This window comes from Scyliorhinus torazame, chromosome 2 (genome assembly GCF_047496885.1).
Source record: "Scyliorhinus torazame isolate Kashiwa2021f chromosome 2, sScyTor2.1, whole genome shotgun sequence".
In the NCBI taxonomy this organism is placed as follows: Eukaryota; Metazoa; Chordata; class Chondrichthyes; order Carcharhiniformes; family Scyliorhinidae; genus Scyliorhinus; species Scyliorhinus torazame.
Genome location: NC_092708.1, coordinates 120,866,070 through 120,890,156, shown reverse-complemented (window position 1 = coordinate 120,890,156; position 24,087 = coordinate 120,866,070). Strand labels below are relative to the sequence as shown.

The 24,087-nt window shown below is 49.2% G+C and overlaps 1 protein-coding gene across 7 annotated transcripts in view; it reads right to left on the bottom strand.

The window, feature by feature from the left end:
• The window catches only part of rapgef4a (Rap guanine nucleotide exchange factor 4a), a 631,693-nt gene that overhangs the window by 282,211 nt on the left and 325,395 nt on the right, over window positions 1-24,087 (bottom strand). For all 7 annotated transcript variants that reach the window (XM_072476111.1, XM_072476137.1, XM_072476128.1 and 4 more), the window contains one exon: window positions 805-877. In XM_072476111.1, coding sequence (XP_072332212.1) covers window positions 805-877 — 73 coding nt within the window. The remainder of the gene's footprint in view (window positions 1-804; window positions 878-24,087) is intronic.

Sequence of the window (24,087 nt, the reverse complement as noted above, 5' to 3'; positions counted from 1 at the left end):
CAACAGTCTGCTGAGCAGCAGGAGCTTCTCATTGGTGCCTCAATCCAGGAACTGTCATGGGCCTTTGGCCATGTTTTGCATCCTCTATTGACAGTTACAATTTTAGTGTGAAATTGGTAAATTTAGTTCTCCTGACTTTGTTATGGATTTGATACCGAAGCGTTACTCATTATTACAGGATGTTTAAATGGAGCTTGATCACACTTAATTTACATGCAAACAGTTTTCGATTTCATAAAATGTTATTTTCTCAAAATACAGGATACAGAGATTTGGATTTTTCAGTTGAAATTTCAAATGTTGCAAATGGAACCCACCATGGCCAGCAAAGTCAAATGATAGATATCCTCTTGCATGGACTGACTAACCCATTTCCAAACACCATTATCCAGTCAAACTCACTACACTGCTGCTCATGATGATTCCCCTATCCGTCCATCACAGAAAGGGGATAACTAATTAACAATTGCAAAGTCTTTAGGTAGAGATAACTCAGCAAAACAACATACCTCATTTTCATTGTTCCCAAGAAACACTACTGGGTAGACCAGTCCCAGGAACAGGATAAATAATTAACTGATGTCTAAAGGGCCAGTTTGGATTTCTATGGGGTCTACGATGCTATTTTACATTAGGTCCAGTTCACCCTTTACTCACTAGCTTGTGTCAGGAATTTATGGACAAGATTAAGAAGTTAAGAAAGTTGAGATGTTACTACGACAACATTTGAAAATAGAATTTTAAAACTCAGAAAATCTATTTCTGCATCAAATATTCCATGTATCAAAAAAAGCCTGTACTCACTGTCATTACTGGATGCAGTTTCCATAACACCATAGGGAGGGACCAAGTGCCCTGCCATATACAGTCGATATTTCTGAAATAAAAACATTAGAACAATACACATTTAGTGGATTAACTCTTAATAAATAGAAACCTCCTATTAAAGCAGATTTAAACCTGTTCATATAAAAGGCTTATTTTTTAAAAATTGACTAAGCTTAAATATAATTACAAATTAATATAAACTAATAGAATGTATGTGAATTGCAGCACAGTGAAAAAAGCCTGATAAATGAAGAATTGGCCAGTGTAATGACGTGAACGGAACTCAACGATTAATGTCTTGATGATTCCTGCAATGTCACTGACATCCTTGAAGTGGAGAATGTCATGATTGTGTGAAACATGACAATTTCACTTAATTAATACTGTTGATCAGTAACGTACAGAAGGCAAATTTGGTTTACGTCCAGGATTTTTTGTATGTACCATTACTGCTCAAATCTCTGTGGCAGAACTCTTACTTTAAATAATTATGCAGCTGATTCTCCCAGCTGTTCCGGTTTTATCACTGTACCATTAGAGAATAATAACTACACTATTAGTATATTGACACAAAATTGCACATTTAAATTATTGTATATTTCATATTTAATGTCAATGTTTCAAGTCTTCCTGTTTACATTCCATCACTTGAACGTTAAAGATATAATACATTTACATTGGTTACTATATTCCCAGACCACACTGACCTCACTATCTTTTGTGATCGCTGTTCAGCAGGGGCTGTATTTTACAGACCTCCCCACGGGTCCGTCAAACACAGCCTCCCACACGCTCCTCCTCCTCACTGGGGTGTGCAGGTCATACTTGTTCAAAACCACCAATTAACATAATATCCAGGCTCGAGACCACTCCCTCGTGGGTGCCTGTAGCAGAGTGCGGCTACCACTCAATTCTGGCACTGCTGGGACAGTAGAGTTTCCCCAGCCAATCAGATTGACCAGCAGCTCTCAAGGCAGAAACATCCTCCCAGATGGGGGTGAAAGTCCCTCTTGGAAATAATTATAGCTGCTCCCAGCAGATCGCTACAGGGTAGGTAGATTTTGGATGGGTGGAGCCCCTTTAAAATCCAGCCCCCCACTCCCCACCCTCAGTGTCTAAAACACGGAGGTCATCTCTGATCACTTCCCTGTCACTTTCACCATCCATTTCTATCTTTCTGCCCTATCTCACTACTCTTACCTATGGAAAAATCTCTCCACTTCCGGTGACATGGATGTGCTGAATTGTCGCACACATGTGGCTCTCCTCCTAAGAACCCAAAAAAGCCCACTAAAACAGGGAAAAAAGTATCCCCTCACCCTATCTAACAACAGCACAAGAGAAGATGCCGAACAACAGTAACTCCAGAGGCCGCAAGGAGACAAAAAGCAGAAGGAACCAGAAGAAACAAGCGGTGGAGATGGTAAATGCACAAGGCAACAAAGTGCCAGCCACACCAGAACGAGTGGGACCAGCAAACCACACACGGGGTCCCCCTCAACGGAGGGCAGATTGAGGAAGTTCCTCTCACAGGGAAGAGACAAAGATCGACATTCAAGTTGAGGTCAAGGTAGTGGTCGCAGAGGCCCTGGCAACCATGCAGGTGGCCCTGGACAAGGCAAAGAGATGACTGGAGGCCCAGGGGCATCATCAAAGAACTAGAAAAAACCCCAAACATTTCAGAGTGACCGGATCACCGCCCTGGAGACAGAAATAGCGAAGTTGGTTGCAACGCAGGGAAGTCTGAAGGGGAAAATAGAGGACCAAGAAAACTGGTCACGGTGTCCGAATTTGGATAGCGGGCCTGCCAAACAGGATCAAAGGCAGAGACCCCATGGACTATGTGGCCTTGAAGCTGGGAAACCTGGTGGGAAGGGACAGCTTCCCCAACCCGCCAGAAATAGAGACAGAGCCCAATAGTTGCTCCGGCCAAAACCCAAGGCCAGAGAGCAGCCGAGTGCGATAATTGCTAAGATGCACTGGTATCACGACCGGGAAAGAATCCTGCGCTGGACCAGGAAAACAAGGACCTGCAACTGGGAAGGGCACCAGATCAAGATGTACCAGGACAATGGGGCAGACATGGCCAAGCGCCAGGTGGAGTTCAGCATGGCAAAGGCAACCCTGCAAAAAAGCAAAGTGAAGTTTGGGATGATGTACCCGGCTAAACTCACATAACAGGGCAGGGAGCGCTCCTTCACTACCCTTGTGGATGCAGCCGCATTTCTCCAGGAAGACGGGCTGGGAAAACAGCAGCAAAGACAGCGGTGCGAACATCACCCGAAGGGACTGTATAAACGTGAAAGACACTTGCGCAGGACTGTACTGCCTCGCTCTGAATACGGGAACCAAAGCATAGGAAGGAAGGGACAAGGGCAGTAGAGAAAAGGAGAGGGGGAGGAGGGTCGCAGGAGGGGAAACCACAAGCGAGCAACGGGTAGACACATAGCCGACCTCAGGAGGGGGGCCACCACACTAGCAGGAACGCTAGCACCAGGTGATACGAGCAAGAGGGGGGCCGCAACGCATCTCCAGCAGAGGAGAGAGAGTACCTGGCAATAGAGGGGGTACACAACACCAATGGGGGGATTGCTAGGGGACAAATGTGGGAAGTGGAATATGGAGGGTGGGGAGGGGACATTAATAGGACGGTTGGGGGAGAGGGAAAGAGGACGGGGCGGAAGATTCAGAGGGCAAGGATGGTAAGGGCATTAGCTGCAACAGGCCACACGTGGCAACTTGGAACACAAAGGCACTGCAAGCAACCACTTTAGAGGGTCCCTAAGCAAAGGGAAACCCCGGAGTGTAGGGCTCACCTACATGGCGCACACACAGTTGGCGGCCATGTTGGGTGGCCCCTGGACAAAGGGCAATACCGGAGCACAGGGGTCCGGCCTCATGGGAGGACAGTGACCGTGGCCATTTTAGGTGGCCCCCTAACAAAGGGAAATCCTGGAGAGCAGGGGCGCATCCACAAGGTAAGTATGGGTCATGAGGAAAAGCTTTGACAAAGAGTCATTGGACTCGAAAGGTTAGCTCTAGTCTCTCCCTACAGATGTTGCCAGACCGGCTGAGATTTTCCAGCATTTTCTCCTTCGTTTCAGATTCCAGCATCTGCAATAATTTGCTTTTATTGGGTAAGTATGGTTAATCCCGCAAGGTGCGGGGGGGGGAGAAAGAGACAAAGCCCCCATCAGAATAGTCACCTGGAACATCAGGGGACTCAACAGCCCAGTGAAAAGGTCTATAGTCTTCACGCACCTGAAAAGTATGAAAGCGGACACAGACTTCCTCCAAGAGACGCACCCGAGGGAGAAAGACCAACTGTGGGTAATGAAGAGCTGTGTTTCTTGCAACAAGGACGGGTACAGACCCGGGGGACAGTATGTCAAAATAATAATAATAATAATTGCTTATTGTCACAAGTAGGCTTCAATGAAGTTACTGTGAAAAACCCCTAGTCGCCACATTCCGGGGCCTGTTGGGGGCATGGTCAGTGGTGCCCTGAATGGGGCACCAGTGGTCCTGGTGAATGTGTGCGCTCCCAATTGGGACGACACAGAGTTTATAAAGAACACCATGGCGGAAATCCCCCCCCATCAACACACCTCACCGACTTATCATGGGGGAGGGGGGGGGGGCGGAATTGGTGCTAGTAAGAGTACAAAGGATAGTAAGGGTACAAAGCATGAAGAAACAGGGAGGAGAGGGTGGCTAAGCAACAGCTAGTTGACTCCATACTGGAGGTAGACTGGCAATAATCCAAGGCCCTGACCGTGGAGCTTCTGGTGGAGTAGAGGAAGCTACAAATGGACTTTACCTGCTCTCCACGAGGAAAGCAGTGCACCAACTCTGCCAGGCCCGGCAAACACAATACGAACACAAAGACAAAGCCAGCCACCGGTTGGCTCACTAGCTGGGAAAGTAGGCAGCCACGAGGGAAATAGCACAGATTAGAGTTGGCAGGGGCAAATTATAGCAGAACCGGAAAATGTCAACGATGCATTTGAGGCCTTCTACCAGGGCTGTACACCTCCGAGTTCCTGAAGGGGACTTGGGGATGAAGCTTGTCCTCGATGGACTTGGCATGCCATTGTCGTGGAGGATAGAAACGGGGGCTGGAAGCACCATTAGAACTGGGAGAGGTCATGGAGAGTATCAACTCCATGCAGGTGGGGAAGGCGCCAGGACCGGATGGATTCCCGGCAGACTTCTACAAAGAATTTGCGACAGCACTGGCCGAGCACTTGTGGGAGATGTTCACGGACTCGCTGCTGAGGTGCACCCTGCCGCCTACGCTAGCACAAGCCTTAATCTCACTGATACTGAAAAGGACAAAGACCGAACAGAATGCGGGTCCTACAGACCCATTTCGCTGCTCAATGTAGATGCAAAAATACTGGCCAAAATCCTAGCCAGGCAACTGGAGAACTGCATACCAGAGGTGGTGGCAGAAGAACAGACGGGCTTTGTCAACAGCTAACATCGAACATCAGGCGCCTGCTGAATGTGATAATGACCCCATGCAGGGAGAGTACACCAGATGTAACCATCTCCCTGGACACAGAAAAGGCTTCAGCAGAGTCAAATGGAAGTACATCAGGAGGTACTGGAGCCGTTCGGGCTTGGAACAGAGTTCACTGCATGGGTGAAACTCCTGTAGAGTGCTCCCATGGCGAATGTATGGACGAAATCCACCAGCTCGATGTACTTCCTGCTGCACCGAGGCACAAGACAAGGATTCCCATTGTTCCCACTGCTGTTCGTCCTGGCAATCGTGCTCAGAGTGGCAAAGAATTGGAAGGGGATCCAAAGAGGAGACAGAGAGCACAGAGTCTCGCTCTATGCAGATGACCTGCTCCTCTACTACATCTCGGACCCACAAAGCAGCATGGAGGGAATCATGACGATCTTGAAAGAGTTTGGAGCCTTCTCGGGCTACAAACTCAACCTGAGCAAAAGTGAGATCTTCCCGGTAAACCCGCAAGGGGGAGGGGCAGAGCTGGAGGGGCTGCCATTTAAACAGGCCTGAAACAAATTCCGTTACTTGGGGATTCAAATCGCTCATGACTGGACACAGATCCACAAGTAGAACCTGACTAGCCTCGTGGAGGAAGCTAAGAAGGACTTGCAGAGGTGGGACACACTCCCACTCTTCCTGGCGGGGAGGGTGCAGATGATCAAGGTGAACGTACTGCCCAGGTTCCTCTTCCTGTTCAGATCCATACCTATCTACATCCCCAAGGCTTTTTAAACTCAGTGGAAAAACTGATCATGGCGTGTGTGTGTGTGTGTGTGGTTTAGGAAAAACCCAAGGATTCCCTAAAAAAGTCCTGCAAAGAATGAGAAGCATGGGGGGGGGGGTCTAGCCTACCCAAACCTCCAAACCTGCAACATTACCACTGGGCAGCAACAGCTGAAAGAGTAAAAGGGTGGATAAAGGAACCGGAGACCGAATGAGTAAGAATGGAAGAGGGCTCCTGCACGGGGACATCCCTCCCGGCCCTGGCCACAGCAGCCTGCCATCCCCACCGACTAGACACTCAATGATGACGATAGCCACACTCCAGTCATGGAATCAACTAAGGCAGCACTTTGATCCAACCAAAATGTTCATCAAGGCCTCTATCTGCAACAACCACAGGTTTGCAGGCACCTTCAAAAGGTGAAGACAGGATTGGGGGGGGGGGGGGGGGAGAAAGAGAACAGGACACTAACTGTTAGAGACTTCTAGACAATAGACTGACAACACTAGAGGAACTGACGGAGAAGTTCCAACTAACCGGGGGAAACAAATTAAGATATATGCAAATTAAAAACTTCCTCCGTAGGGAAACAAATAAATACCCACGAGCGCCGTATCGATGTCAGAGGACCTACTGGACGCAGACAGCAGACATTCTAGGGAGAGGAGACTGTATGGGCGACTACTGGGAAAGGCACACTCTCCACTGGACAAGACAATAGAAAAATGGGAGGAAGACCTAGGGTTTGAAAGTGGGTGGGGACTTTGGAGCGAAACACTGCACAGCGTCAACTCCACTTCCACATATGCAAGGCTAAGCCCAATGCAGCTGAAAGTGGTACACCAAGCTCACTTAACCAGAACCCGAGGTGGAGGACAAAATGTGAACGGTGCCAGGGAGGCCCGGCCAACCACACCCGCATGTTCTGGTCATGCCCCAGACTTGTCAGGTTCGAGGCAATGTCCAAGGGTGTGGGGATGAGGGTGGAGCCCTGCTACGTGGCAGTCTTCGGAATCTCAGAGCAGCCAGGTCTATTCATGGGCAGGGGGGCCGATTCACTTGCCTTTGCCTCCCTAAACATCCACCGAAGAATCCTGTTCAGCTCGCGATTGGCAGCACCAAACACAGCTATGGACTGGTGTTATGGGCCAGGGTTGAGAGAACCCCAAAGTGTATCATGGGGTTCACCTGACCCACAACTTTTAATAGATTGTGGTATGGGGAGCACACGGCTCACTCTACAGAAACGGAAAAGTATTTTTTAAAGCAAAACAATGTTTATTCTATGATTAAGTTAACCTTTTTAAAGCATACAGTGAACATCTTAGCAACCATTAATTCAAATTAAACCCCCAAAGAATACAGCACTAAGTAATCCTTAAGCTGTCCTTTTAACATCCATAAGATTTAAACAAAACCTTTAAACAGAAGCACATTAGGTTAAAGTCACTACTGAGAGCAGATATTAGTTTTAAATCACCAAAGGATCGATTTACAGTTTTTTTTAGATTACAGAGAGAAAGACCAATACCACTTCTGGCTGTGACTGCAGCTATCCAGCTCTGAAAAACAAAACTAAAACACACCCTGCAGCAAACAGCCGAAAACGAAAGTAAAAAGCTGACAGACAGCCTAGCTCCACCCACACTCTGACATCACTGATAAACATCCATTTCTTAAAGGTACATTTCTTAAACACCCATTTCTTAAAGGTACTCTCACATGACACCTCCCCCCAAGGAAACCTATCGGAATTTCTCCAAATGAAGAAAATCAAATTGACCATCTGGGGGTCAGAAGAGGGCTTCCACAAAAATATGGGGTCATTCACCAACCTGTTCCAAGACATGTTTGTAGCCAGCAGCCAACAGGGCAGGTGAGGGGGCATCCATAGAAGAACCACAGATACAAATGGAAAGCGGGGGGGGGGGGGGGGGGGGGGGGAACAAAGAGGCAGAGAACCCAATCATACCCAACACGAAACCCAACACAAAACAGCATATGTAGCGGTACGCTTCCCCAACAGGTCCAGGTTGGACAAAAAAGACACACCAGATAGCAAGAAGGGGAGGGGGATCTAGAAGAAAGGGAGAGTTGGGATTAAGAGGCCAAGTCAAAGCTAGGCTCTTGTAAAGAAATGGGAATTGTAACCGATGTACATAGTAAATGTATAGCGTTTCTGTGTGTTTTGTATAAAAAGAAAAACCCTAATAAAAACATGTTAAAAAATGAAAAATCTCTCCATTTTCCGCCTTCGCAAGTGGTCAACTAGTCCACCCTTCATGGTTGTGGACCTACTGGACTGTTCCTTCAGCTCAAATCATTGTTGCCTTTGTTTCCATCAAACAAATCACCATCATTCATGGTCCAGGCTCATCGTCCCCTCCAACTTCTTTGTTCCATGTTCTCCAGCCTCTTCTGCCAGCCCCAGGTTCCTTTTCAGCCTCTTCTCTGACACCCCATTTTTAGAGTTCTTCGGCTTTCTTTCGCCTTCCATCCACTCTCGTCCTGATCCTCTCACATCCTGGATTTTCTATCCCATCTCCACCAATTTCTTTTCAGCCATCTGTTTCATGAGACCCACCTTAATTTCTTCCTACTCAAACTTAACATCACCTCCCTAGGCCCCCCAGGCTCACCCCGCCACCAACTCAATTAGCAATTGCAGCCCTTTCCTCAGACACTGGGCACAATTCTCCAGCCCCGTTGCACTCTCGCTCGGGCAAAACGAGGCTGGTGAATAGCGGGAGGGGCCGAACATGAGAACCGTGCCAGGCACCAAACAGTTTGTGATACAACTGGCCTGTTCCCTAGGGTGAAATCGGGATCTCGCTGTAGTGTGGCGAGAAACCAATTATCACCACTTAAGCTCTATTTCCATACAATTATTGGGAGCGACCCCATATCCAACGGCCTCCGTGATTCATCAGCCTCCCCAGTGGTCACGCTGGCACCGATTAGTACTCCTTTTTAAAAACGTGAACCTGGTGGATGGGCTTCTGCGGGGAACCAAGGAGGCGAGTAACCAACTTTGTTTACAGACAGAGCCCGGAGGCGCTGGGCTTGCCACACCGGTGCTCGGCAGGGAGTGGGGAATCCCCGGCTGGGGACACTCTGCAGTGGTGGGTCGCCATCAGAGGGCAACCGCATATGGCACCACCATTCCAACCTCTGGATCAAAGGTACCCGTGGAGGGGGAGGAAAACCACTCCCGGTGGCTATCAACGTCACCGCAACCCTGAACTTTCATGTCTCGGGATCCTTCCAGGGCTCGAGCGGTACCTGTGTGGCATCTCCCAGGCCACAGACCAAAGTGCATCCTTCTGGTCATTGATGGCCTGTTTGCCCGGGTGTAAAACTACACCCACTTTGACATGGACCATGGGCAGGATGCCCGGGCAGCAGGAATTTCCACCATCGCCGGATGCCACAGATCCAGAGGGTAATGGATGACACATATGTTGCTCTGCACTCACCAGGCCATCTGGGAGTGCCCTACATTAACAGAAAGGGGTTCCACTCCCTGAACAGACAGCTCATGTGTGACCACCACATGGAAGATCATGCATGTGTGCGCACGCTTCCCAGATAGTTTGCACGACAGCTACATCCTGTATCATTCACAAACTCGCATAGCAGTGGGTTGCTAAGCTGGAGGAACAAGTGTCTACCTCCGAGGAGGCGACGATCAGTACAAGGAGGAGGTTGATGAGGGGCGGGATGACATTCCAAGGGAGGAACCGGAGGACCAGCCGGTGGCTGCAGGACAGGTGACAGCAGCGAGGATCTGGCAAGCCCGGAGGGCCAGAGAGGCCCTCTTCGCACCCGATTCACATAGTACGTGGCTTGGTCAGTCATTGATATCTTACCCAAGCCCCACCCCCATCTCCCAGATTCCCAGGGTATGTGCTATATCACTCCAGGGTGCTGGGACTGTGCCGGCACCGTCAGCGAGCGGGTCACTGTCGAGGGCAGGGGGGGTGATGATAACCTGCAGAAAGCAGAGTGCTGGTGCTCCTCAATCTATTCCATTGTCTGACCCCTGCCTGTCTGCTGAGAGCTCACTCACACCCATCACCTGCACGCGGTGTGCCCAGAGTGAAGGGGGAGAAGCCAGGAGAGATGGGCCAAGGGTTCGGAGGTTGGCTCGTATTGCAGAAGAAAGTGACAGACGTCATACTAGTTGTGTTCAAGGGTTTTTAAATGTGAAATACAATACTCCACTCTCCCGATTGTGCTGCCCCCTCAGCACCTACCTGTCATGTTAAGCACAGTAAGATAACCCGGGCTGCCACTAGATGCAGCTTTACCGGAGAGATACTCCACATCTTGAAGTTAGTTCAATATGATTTAGTGAACCGGTCACACAGTTAGCTCAATCGTCTGTGAGTTTGACTCCCTGCTAACCTAGTGTGATCAATCTGTCTGACTGAACCAGACTAGCTCTTAGCCACGTGCTGTAGGAGTTATATGATATGTACACCCTGACTCACACTGTAGATGTCACCGGTGGAAAGAGGCTGAGTGTGAGTGCCTCGTGCCTTTTATAGTGGGAAACCACCCCCAAGTGTTCTGCCTGCTGATTGGTTATGTCCTGTTCTCTGTATTTATTAGCTGCCTGTTTGTATCTCATTATGTGCATGTCTGCATATCAAGACACTACCTACCCCCCCCACCCCTACCCATCCCCCACCCCCTATCCCTCCCCCGATCCTCCCCCCACCCCCCCCCCCCCTAACCCGATCTTCCCCCCCCCACCCCCGATCCTCAATGTGCTTGGCCTTCCTAGGTCTACCTCCATGTCTAGGTATCTCCCCAGGATGCACATTTGAGGTGGAGCCAGCCAGCTGCTTACCTCGTCTCATGGCGATTTATCGATTTGTTGTCATTTATCTCAAGAGGCTTGGAATATAAAAGCAGGGATGTACTTCTGAAGCTTTATTAAGCATTAGTTAGGCCCCATTTAGAATACTGTGCGCAATTTTGGGCCCCACCCCTCAGGAAAGACATACTGGCACTGGAGCGGGTCCAGCGGAGATTCACACGGATGATCCCAGGAATGGTAGGCCTAACATACGATGAACGTCTGAGGATCCTGGAATTATATTCATTGGAGTTTAGGAGGTTGAGGGGGAGATCTAATAGAAACTTACAAGATAATGAATGGATTAGATAGGGTGGACGTAGGGAAGTTGTTTCCATTAGCAGGGGAGACTAGGACCCGGGGGCACAGCCTTAGAATAAAAGGGAGCCACTTTAGAACAGAGATGAGGAGAAATTTCTTCAGCCAGAGAGTGGTGGGTCTGTGGAATTCATTGCCACAGAGGGCGGTGGAGGCCGGGACGTTGAGTGTCTTTACAGAAGTTGATAAATTCTTGATTTCTCGAGGAATTAAGGGCTATGGAGAGAGAGCGGGTAAATGGAGTTGAAATCTGCCATGATTGAATGGTGGAGTGGACTCGATGGGCCGAATGGCCTTACTTCCGCTCCTATGTCTTATGGTCTTATGGCCTTCGATGCCCCTGGCAGGCATCCTCTGGCGGCTCTAGGGCGAGAGGGCCCCGGCGCACGGGTCAACGGCACACGCACAGCCATGCCACCCTGTCCCGTGTGCTGACCTTGAGAGCAGCCTCATCAGAGGGGGGGGGGGGGGAAACATGGAGGAGCTGGTGGCCACCATCGCCACTACATGTGATGGGTCCAGGATGGCACTCAGCTCCCACTCCTCCCGACCGGCGCCTAAAGGACCCTGGAGTTCACCTTGGGATGGATGGGCAGCTGGTTTGAGCCCCGGCTGCCCCTGCATCATCTGGTACTGCCAGCCCTGGCGGCTCCCCGATGTCTGCACCAAGGTGTCAACGCCCTCGGCAAAGCTGACCTGCGACTGGGACAAGGTCCGCAGTGCCTCGGCCATTCCCATCTGTGACTGGGACAAGGTCCGCAGCGCCCCGGCAATGCCCACCTGTGACTGGGACAAGGTTCGCAGCGCCCCGGCAATGCCCACCTGTGACTGGGACAAGGTCCGCAGCGCCCCGGCAATGCCCACCTGTGACTGGGACAAGGTCCGCAGTGCCTCGGCAATGCCCACCTGTGACTGGGACAAGGTCCGCAGCGCCCCGGCAATGCCCACCTGCGACTGGGACAAGGTCCGCAGCGCCCCGGCAATGCCCACCTGTGACTGGGACAAGGTCCGCAGCGCCCCGGCAATGCCCACCTGTGACTGGGACAAGGTCCGCAGCGCCCCGGCAATGCCCACCTGTGACTGGGACAAGGTCCGCAGCGCCCCGGCAATGCCCACCTGTGACTGGGACAAGGTCCGCAGCGCCCCGGCAATGCCCACCTGTGACTGGGACAAGGTCCGCAGCGCCCCGGCAATGCCCACCTGTGACTGGGACAAGGTCCGCAGCGCCTCGGCCATTCCCATCTGTGACTGGGACAAGGTCCGCAGCGCCCCGGCAATGCCCATCTGTGACTGCGACAAGGTCCGCAGCGCCTCGGCAATGCCCACCTGTGACTGGGACAAGGTCCGCAGCGCCCCGGCAATGCCCACCTGCGACTGGGACAAGGTCCGCAGCGCCCCGGCAATGCCCACCTGTGACTGGGACAAGGTCCGCAGCGCCTCGGCAATGCCCACCTGTGACTGGGACAAGGTCCGCAGCGCCCCGGCAATGCCCACCTGTGACTGGGACAAGGTCCGCAGCGCCTCGGCCATTCCCATCTGTGACTGGGACAAGGTCCGCAGCGCCCCGGCAATGCCCATCTGTGACTGGGACAAGGTCCGCAGCGCCCCGGCAATGCCCACCTGTGACTGGGACAAGGTCCGCAGCGCCCCGGCAATGCCCACCTGTGACTGGGACAAGGTCCGCAGCGCCTCGGCCATTCCCATCTGTGACTGGGACAAGGTCCGCAGCGCCCCGGCAATGCCCATCTGTGACTGGGACAAGGTCCGCAGCGCCCCGGCAATGCCCACCTGCGACTGGGACAAGGTCCGCAGCGCCTCGGCCATTCCCATCTGCGACTGGGACAAGGTCCGCAGCGCCCCGGCAATGCCCATCTGTGACTGGGACAAGGTCCGCAGCGCCCCGGCAATGCCCATCTGTGACTGGGACAAGGTCCGCAGCGCCCCGGCAATGCCCACCTGCGACTGGGACAAGGTCCGCAGCGCCTCGGCCATTCCCATCTGAGAGCGGGACGTCCCACAGCACCTCATCAAGGTCAGCCTGATACTGGGTGACATCCCCCAGCAAGTCGGACATTCTGCTAGACCTCAGCCGTGGCCATCATCGACTGCGTGACACCTTGGACACCTTCACTCATGGTGCTGACATCGTGCACCAGGCCCTCCACTGCGGTCACCACCCTAGCACTGTTGGTCACGGTGCCACGCATTGCCGGTGACATCTCCTGTGCCCGTAGCCTCTGGGACTCCTCCATTCAGCTATGGACCTGTTGGGGTGACACTGACATCTTCCTCTGAATGTGCTGCCCACATCCCAACATCTCCCATCAGCTCTGGGCTACCCTGTTCCAGAGGCTCAGCATCAGGCTGGGACCCAGCTGCGTCCTGGGATCCAGCAGACCTCCGACTGCTGTCTTGCCTGGGGGTCGTGCCACCACCTGATGAACATTAGCAGCAGAGTGGTGCGCACCAGATTGTACCCAGAAGCCTGACAAACGTTGCTCACCGAGGTGAGTATCTGCGCTGGTGGAGGGTGGGGATGACAGCTGTGACTCATCGATCGTGTCTTCCTCGGAGCGCTCCTCCGATATGTTCTCATGGAAGGCTGGAGAGGGGGCCACCCAGGATGGGCCGGTGCCTTCGGCTAGAGGACCTGCGGGAGAATGGACATATGGTCAGTGGGAGGGATGGGTCAGTCAGGAAGGCAAAAACAACTTGCGTTTGACAGGCCTCTGGGTGGGGTCCAGTGATTCCTCACCTCTGCAGCTTTCGCCAGCCTCCGCGTTGGTGGCGACCCCTGTCACCTCCAGGGCCCTTTACTCAAAGGTGGATTCTTATGTCCGCCATCTCACCACCGGTCTGGGCCCTCTCCCAGGATTTGTGCGCGAACTTCCCCTGCGGAGCCACAGAGAGGGCATTATTAGCCACACGCGCGGTTTGAAGTCCCCCCTGGCCCCCACCGAGTCTTGGGGCCTGGCCAGGTCTGCATCGCTAATTCTTGGGGGCGGTCTCCATGGCGCCATTGTTGCGAACTGACTGAGTTGGCTGTGCAAGAGCTTGTTTAAGAGTTGCTTGACCTTGTTAGCGGGGGGTTGACGGGCGTGGTGCTGGCGAATCAGCTGCCGAGGCTTCATTTGTGGCGAGAAGCCCGTGGTGCTGCGTTAAGTTGAACAATTAATATTGAATAGCGTTGCCCACATCGCTGGACCGAGCGTCGGGAAGATCGCAGCAGCTCCCACTCCCTACCACACTTAATCTTTCCGGAGAATTGCACCCACTATCTCTACCCCTTTTAATCCCAACCCGTCTTCTCCAACTCCAAATTTCTACTTAATTTTTTTTTTATTATTAAAATTATTCCAATTAAGGGGCAATTTAGCATGGCCAATCCACCTACCCTGCACACCTTTGGGTTGTGGGAACAGGGGACATTTTGCACTTCCAATGCTTTTCTAAATGCTGTCACTGCTCATGTCCATTATACTTAAAGGTTCACTGCACTCAGTTGCAGCCTACTTCACAAGTTCACTAAATTATTCTGAATGTTATTCCTTTTGTAATGCTTCAATAAGCTTTAATTCCATTTATTCACTCGTAGTATCTTCAATATAAAGATAGGAATATGGTTACCCTATTCTTCCTTGTAGAAGAATGCTGATATAGTTTTCTCACATTTTCCTTAAACCAGAATGAGTTAAGGCTTCAACACCAAAATCGTCTCAATATCAAAGCATTGCTACTTTCTTTCAAAAAAAGGTACAGTTACAAACACTCAAATACAAACTGGGCTCGCCCTAAAAATATTGCAGCTCAATGATATGAGAAAAAAAATTCAAGAATAGATAAGCCACAAGAAATGATAAATACAGGGCACAGAAATTTCAGTGATTCCTTAATTCACTTCCTCCTGATCAGAGGTACACTTAACTCACTGTGGTGAAATAAAGCTCATCTAAGCTGATGATTTAACTGATAAACTTAAACACCACTGACCTGAGCAAAGATCAGTGAGAGAGAATTGAAGTATGTGCTTTGGAAATACACCTTTTTGTAATAACAATGTTAATGCCCCATTCATTAGGATTTCATTAGTGTCTCAAAATCTACTGTTTCTAAAAACAGCACGAGGCATTGGATTAACTAAGATTACAAATTGTTATCCTGAATCAGACATTATAAATCTGATGGATTTATTCTCCTGATGGTAGAGTATTTTATTTTAGTTTAAAATGATTAAAGATCTAGATTGAACTCCCCAAGTAATTTGGCATTTCAAACAGAAGCTATATTTAGGAAAGAATGAATTGACATGAATTTTTATGGAAAGCAAATCGGTTTCCACTGAAAAGTCACAATCATTTAGCACATGAGAAATGGCTTTAGTACTGTGGAATTTTTCCACGCATGCTACTGACATTTTCATGACATTAATTTGAGGCAGTACATAGTCAATGCCTCGGAAATGCCTCGGAACATGGCACATCTTCTAGGCAGGTTCTAATTAAGTCTGAAACTTTGGTCACTGCCCTCTAATTGTACTGTGTAAAAAATAAATAACCTCAGAAATCTGTCATCAGGGGCCAGATCGTCCTGTCAAAGACCACAACAAAACAAAACCACAACCACCACGTTTTGGTAATATATTTATAAAGCCACTGCCTCACCTCTCAGTTTTAATTTATTTTTTCCCCTCTTGCTTTCCTCACCAAACTCCTGGCCATCACCAGCAGTGGCTCCACTCTGTGACATATCCTCAAATTACAGTGAAAAGATAAACCTCGGCTTCACAACTTTTTTTCACTGTGTGCTAAATGACCCAGAAAAGCAGCCCGAGTGGCATCGTGAGGATTCACCACTGTAAAATCACCTGGATCTTCTGCTTCAGAGGCTTTTGCTGACCCAATGCTGCTGCCCATTTCTTCCAGGGGTTGCGTAGCATCTCCCAGGGAAGTCCAGTGATCATGATCGAGACAGGGCAAGTGGAAGACATGTCCTTTTACAGCATAGCTGCCTCATTCAGGTATGTTTAATTTCCAAGCTTTTTAAATCGGTGAGTGAACAGGCTGTCGGTTGAGAAGCCCAAGTCAGCGGGGGATGGGCAGAGTTGATATCAAGTGTGCAGTTACCAAGCTGTTAGACAACGTTTTTCCCCAGGAAATGTAAATACAGTTTAAATACACAGCTAAATCCCAAGTATCCAGCCCAGGTCCTAAGATCAGGGTCAGAGATATTCGCAGGTCCCAGGCAGAGAGGCAGCCCATTTGAAGTTTCAACTGCCTGGGGAAATGTCCACGTTTTTCTTGCGTGTCTGGGCTTCTCCAGGGTCTTGAAGGGCATCTCCCGACACATGTTACATCTCAGATGATCCAGAGATGAGGGCCGGGGTTTTCTGGCCAATGGTTTCCTCAGCAGCAGGGCAGGTGGGTGAGCCATGCAAAATGGCCCAGGGGCTGGAGAAACCCAACCAAACATTTGGACCAATAATTCCTGTGCCTGGTGTCCCAAGTTAATATATCTAGTGAAATGTCCTTTAGTGTTCACAGTATAGTTTTTTTCTGCGATCTATACAATCTCCTGTTTCGTTGATAATTTCATTGCACCTACCCGCACACAAAAGTAACCGAGCCACAACCAATGGCCATCAAATAAACCAGTTACCTAAAACAGTTTTTAAGCTGTCTAATATTGCAGTTCTCAAGAAAAACCCAAAGCTTCAACACTTATCTCTACTTCATGTCTTCACCTATTGATTTAATTAAATAATTTAGCAGAGGATAGTTCACCTGTGATCTTCAGCCTTGGAAAGATCTCGATTCCCAGTTTTTAACTCCATTCAAACCCTACTCACCATATGTCCTGTATATAGCTTTATGAAACATCCTGCAAAGAACCTACACCTGTTCCAATCCATTGTACTCAACTCCTCAATCCTATTAAAAAACAATTGCATTTATTTAGGGCCCTTCATAGCTTCAAGTTCTTTATAGCCAATGAATTGTGCTATAGGAAACACACTGTGCACTGCAAAACTCTCACAAACAGCAATGTGATGATGATCAGATATGATGCGGAAGGATAAATATTGGCTAGGACACATGCAACAACTCCCCTACTCTTGTTTGAAATAATGTCATGGACATTTTAGGTCTGCTCGAGAGGGCATACAGGACCTTTTTAATGTCTCATCCATCGCTGACAATGCAGTACTCCATCAGTCCTGCACTGCAGTGTCAGCCTACATTTTTGTCATCCTTGGGCTTGGAGCGGGACTTGAAGACATAATCTTGTGATTCATAGTCGAGTGGTACCATCTGAGCCTTGGCTAACACAACTGTACTCTTACCATGGCCCTGTACTACCTCACACACTGCAACACTGACATGGCCCAGTAGTACCTCACACACTGCAACACTGACAGTGCAGCTTCATATGTCCAATCCTGGGAGATATTATGATGCAAGCGAGCATGCAGGTGTCATGGTGACTGTCCTACCACTCCATTTCCCAGCTCAATCATAGAAACCTCGCACCCCAACTTTTTCTTTTATAATTAAGATCATCATAGTAATTTTTTGGAACTTCTCTCTACTTGCATCTACTGCTCATTCACACGGATCTTGCCCCTAATTTTGCTTCCATTCTTGTTCCCCACTCCAGGCAGCAGAGTAACGACCACAGGTCATCATGTGGAGATGGCAGGTCAGCACCTCCATAGGCATTACAGCTCCCAAGATTATACTTGTATTTATATTTTATATTTCAAACCACATACTCAAGATATTAAAATAAATGATTTTAAATAATTTGGTCATTAATAGTCAATCCTTTTTTCCACCTATATTAAAATATGAAAACTCTGGAGGTTGGCAGATTACTTCACCATCACTATAGAAATGCTTTAATCCTGCTTACAAACCATAATATATTCACCATTGATTTAGTCCTTGAAATAAGTATAAAAATCGATCAGAAGCACAAAACTGCATTTAAATACATCAGTCAAAAACATCCTGGACAGGCCAGTGAAGATTGGTCGAGGTACAGTGGGATGGATGCTCCACGATACATTCCCACCTCCACAAACTTCATCAGGAGGTCGGGATGCTTGGGACTTTTAGAGAAAGTGACATCAATAATCCCATTTACACTAACTGCTTTGGCTGCAGTATCTGTATTTTTCAGTCCAAAGGATTTCTTAGCATGTATAAAACACAAAAACATCTATATAGTTTAATAAAATTACCTCAGTCCTGATTGACATGACCGGCATAAAATTTTTTTTTTAAATCTAACAAATTTGATGTCTAGTGCCAGCATCAGACTTGTTACAAGATAAAGTAGCGATAAAATAGCTCCATTCAGTAGTAGAAGCAATCCCGCTGTTGACAAGAGCTGTGAAAGGATTTTGACAAGGACCTGAACAGCTTTATGTAGCACTTGGAAGCAGGTGATTAGATTATAGTGATGACATATGATTGCAGAGTATTGTTATGTCCCTTTAGGGAATTATCTGTCAGACGCTTGTTCTGATATCTTTCAGAACGTGTTACAGGATATTTGAAATTGTTCATTCAAAACTATTTAATCTGACAACGTGCGAGCTGTGAGAACCCATTAGAAAAGAGTGGACTGAAAAGCTGGGAGTCAAAAGAAGATGCATGCAAATTACAGATTTCTACTTCCTCAAGAAGGAGCTGTTAGCATCAGCAAGTGTCAGAAGGGAAGTTTATGATTAAACAGAGTGACACAACCACAAATCCATGACAAAGGCTAATGGTATGTTGGCTGTTATGTTAAGAGGGTTGGAATACAAAAGGAGTTGAAATTATGTTGTACAGAGCCTTGGTTAGACCCTATCTGGAGTACAGCACACCGTTTTGACACCAAATCTCAGGAACAACATACTGGTCTTGGAGGGCGACAGGAGATATTCCTTGAAGAGATGACTATTCACTTCTTTACTAGAGCCATGGTTACACTCAAAACACCATTTTCCCCACAAGGACCATCATCATGCAGGCCATCAGGCTTCTGAAAATGTACTTTCCATGCCATTGGGTGATGCTTTGTCCTACACTACTGGAAGGGTCCTTCACATGGTGTTGGTTTGCTGTGCTTGCCATAAAATGGTCTATCGAGACGTGTGGCCCTTGAAGATGGTGATGCGCTACATCAACACGGCTTAGCAGAAGGACAGGAATCGGAAGAGGAGGAGGATTAGGATGCAGAGCAGAGGGATGCTCTAGGTTATAAGAGGAAAAATGACAGGATCCCCATTCCTAGATGCCAGTCATCAGGAACCCCGTCTCATTAAGAAAACCAATCAACCTGTTCTGAGTTCTTCCCTCAGCTCTCTGTAGATTTCAGTGCGTTCCGTTGATTTTCTGCTGTTCCTTTCACTGTACACCAGATACTAATCTTCATAATCAAAATAGTGAGCTAAACACAGCTTCTTCACATTGAACAAAGCACCTCCACATTTTCAAGGTAGCTTCTTTTTCACATTTAAGTATTTTCCAGCAAAGATGTCTCAATTTTCACAAATTTGGTCTGAGGCAATGAAATAAGAGGTGTCCACAATTAGTGGTAATAGCTTTGGCTAGATTAAAGTATCAAACAGTGGGATACCAGGATAACATTGGTATGAGAAACAGTCAGATGTAATACTGCTAAAACTTCCTTTGGTAGAAAAGCAAACTGGCACTGCATATCTGGGCTCACATGAAGAATAAACGTTTATTTGCGTGATGTAGTGAGAAATGATTGATGGTCACAAATACCCAGCAAATAATCAACTTTTATGGAAGTGGAAGGGAGCGGAACCTCAGGTCTTGAGATGTTAAGGATAAACAGAAACTGCAAAATGGTCCTGTCAATCAAGCCAGAGTATCGAAAGTAACTTTAAATCAGAAAATACTTGAACGCAAAAAGAAATTGAGCTATTAAAAAAAAATAGGTTGTTAATTTGCCACAGAAAAAGCAGATTAGGGGAGTGTAAAATCAGAAGAGTCTATTGGTGCAATTGTATGGATTGATATCAGAAACCCAAAGGACAGAGCTGAGAAACTAATTTCCCTCTGGATATTTGTACTTCCGATGAACAAGATAGGGTTTCCAGTGGAAGTCAGCTCTTTACAATGGAAAATGTCACTTCCCTTACTTTCTCCCATCTGCTGACCCCAAATTAATATTCATCAGAAGCCCAGATGAAATATCTGGGGCGGGATTCTCTGATCCTGAGGCTAAGTGTTGATGCCATCGTAAACGCCGTTGCGTTTCCCGCGGCGTCAACATGGCCTCAGGATCAACAATTCTGGCCCCTACAGGGGGGCAGCACGGCACTGGAGCGACCCACACCGCTCCAGCTGTTGATCCCGGCGTCAGATGGACGCCGCCGGTCTGCGCATGCGTGGTGGGACGGGTGCGATTTCCGCGCATGCGCGGTGTCTCCCTTATCCGCGCTGGCCCAGACGCAACATGGCGTAGGGCTACAGGGGCTGGCTCAGAACAAAGGAGGCCCCCAACCCGAGAGGCCAGCCCACCGATCGGTGGGCCCTGATCGGGGGCCAGGCCACAGCGGAGGCCCCCCCTGGGGTTGGACCCCCCTCCCCCTCCCCAGGCCGCCCCCTTCCATGCCCCGGTCCCGCCGGGTAAGACCAGGTTAGAACGGCGCCGGCGGGACTCAGATTTGTCGGTACGGCCTCTCGGCCCATTCCGGGCGGAGAATCGCCGGTGGGGGGGTGGTGCCTAGAGCGGAGAATCGCGTCCCGGTGTCAGGGTGGCGTGGCCAATTCGCGCCAGTCATGGCGATTCTCCGGCCAGGCCCCGGGCAGAGAGAATTCCGCCCCTGATCTCTTCAGCTACATTCAAAGCTCCAGTTTAGAGGGCTAATACAAACATATTTAGCTTCTTTTAAAATTTCTATTAATGCAGGCCTCAGACTTCACATTCACTTGCTTCATCTCAAGCCCACCTATAGCACTGCTGCAAGCCGCACCTCAGCTTTCACATACTGCCAGCTATTTCAACCATGACAGCGACATCACCCGAAACCATTGCACAATATATTTCCCTCTCTCTTTCTGGATGAGTTTGAGCACAATAGAAGGAGGCAGCAGCTAACTAGAGGGGACTGGCTGATTGGCATATCGCCATGTGGAGGAGACACTGGTGGGCTTGAAATCATGATGGTACAGTCTGAAGCCAGGCTGTTACAGCCCAGAGATGCTCACCGTCATTGTCAAAGATCATCTGCAGTCTCCATCAATGAAAATCAGAAGCCTGTATTGCACAATGAAGGCACAAGACAGGTACGAGCTAAGGGAAATAACAGCATTTGATTTTTCCATGCAACATGGCATGATTTAATTTATAAATTTGTTTTGGAATGTTTATTTTATGGTGGCTTTATTTTTGGCATTGTGGTCAAGCAAACGTGATGGTCAACAACTAAGGCAAAGTAAGAGACTATTGGTGAATAGGGAACTGGGAATGCAGTTATTGGTACCACACCCAGATAAGTTCTTCATTGATAGCTGCGGCAGAAAGCAGCTCTAGATGGACTCCCTCTGCCTTAAAGGCTGCCTCCTCATGGCGGTACGGCTATACTGCATACAGCAGACCACTCAGTGCTGCAGGGCCCTCCAGAGCAGCCGAGGAAGTGAACGCACAGCTTCTATCCTCGCTGTATGACTGTATACGTGTGGATTGCGGACCAGAGGCTGCAGCCATATTGTTTGTAGGTAGTCCTGGTCAACCAGTAGCTAAATATAAGTTTGCTGCAAATGGCTCAAATGCAGATGGCAGCGAACTGTAGCAGAAGAAGGCATAATCATTGCTGCCAAGACATCAAGCATTGATCTGCATGATTCGCTACCTATGGTCACACACCCACTGGGCATGGAGGAGTAGAATCACCATCAGTCTCCGTGTGGGACAATATTGACATCAGGGGCGAAATTCTCCTACCCGCCCCGCCACATTTCTGCCCCGACCAGCCCCACGCCGTCGGGAAACCCCCGGGCGCCGGCAAAACGGAGACTCCCGCCGGCGGAGAATGACGCCCGTGGTTCCTCCAAAGCAATGTGCGTGCAGAATAATAATAATAATAGGAATTGAACCCGCCATGCTGGCATTGTTCTGCATTGCAAGCCAGCTATTTAGCCCACTGTGCTAAACCAGTCCCTAAACCAGTCAGTGGCATTCTGCATCACCCCTCGCAATCCCAGAGAAATCAAAAAACCATGTGTTAGCTCCACTTGCTTAGAGAATGAAGTGTGATTAGCTCTCAATGAATATGGGCTGGGAATCTCAGAGCCCGCGCCGGGTCGGAGAATCGCCGGGGGGGTGGGGGGGGGGTTGCGAGAATCCCGCCACGCCGTTCCAACGATGGCGAATCAGTGGCAATAAGTCCGGCGTGGTCGCCGTGGCGCCAGTTGGGGGCCGTTGAAAGCGGCCCTCGCGGCGATTCTCCACGCTCGATGGGCAGAGTGCCCGCCAAGTCCCGCTAGTGTGGTTTACATATGGTCGCACATAGAACATTACAGCGCAGTACAGGCCCTTCGGCCCTCGATGTTGAGCCGACCTGTGAAACCACTCTAAAGCCCATCTACGCTATTCCCTTATCGTCCATATGACTATCCCATGACCATTTGAATGGCCAGGCCCGCGATCGAGGGCTACTGATTGGCGGGGGCGCTCACTCCGGGGGGCCTATGTTCTTCCGCGCCGGGCTCCCGTAGGGTTCCGGCATGTTGCCTGGTGGCCGGCGCGGAGACGGCCGTGGCGTGCATGCGTGGGCCCGCACATAAGTACACCCAGTTCCTGTTCGGAGTATCCTTGGTGTGCGTAGTCTTCAGCATGTCATTGAGAACATCCTTTGTGGATTGCCATGCGTTGTGGTTTCCTTGGATGATGTGCTAATCACAGGGACCACAGACCATTAACATTTGCAGAACCTTGAGGCAGTGTTGAAATGTTTTTCGGAATATGGGGTCCGTCTGCGGTGCGTGAAGTGCGTGTTTCACACAAATGTAGCAGTAGATTTGGGGTCTCTGATGGACCAGGAAGGCCTACACCCGGTCGCTGAGAGAGAGAGTTGTCAAGATTCCCCCCACCCCTCTTTTCTTGGACTGGTAAATTATGATGCAGCGATTTATTCCAAATCTGGCAACCGTCCTGGTCTCCCTTCACTTGCTCCTCAAGAAGTACTAGCCATGGGAATGTAGCAAGGCCCAGGATGAGGCTTTTAGGAAGGTGAAACGACGGTTGGCCTCTTTGACCCTTCAAAACCATTGTACATCTTTTGTGACACTTCGCCATAGCGATTCGGGCAGTCCAGTCTTATCAGATGCGTGACAGCCATGAATGTCCAATCGCCTTTACCTCCTGGACACTAGTGGCGGCTGAGAGAAAATATGCCCAGCTAGAAGGAAGAGACCTGGCAGTCATATTTGGTGTAAAACGGATGCATAAGTACGTCCATTACTTTATCGTCAAGGATCACAAACTGTTGCTGGGCCTCTTCTGTGAAGACTAAGCGATCCAGTCAGTTGCGTCTGCAAGGATTCAGTGCTGAGCCTCGTTATTGACTGCTTACGATTACTCTTCGAGCACTGCACAGGACCCATATCGCACATGCTGATGTATTGAGCCATCTTCCCCTGCAGACCGAATCCACAAACCGTCCCCTGCGGTGGACAAAGTAGTCTCTGTCCTGAATTTTATAGATTCCTTGCATGTCACTGCAGCACGTATTCATGACTGGACACAGACCAATCCCATCCTTGCTCAGGTGCGACGTCTGGTGCTACATGGTGGTCAGCATTGACAGCT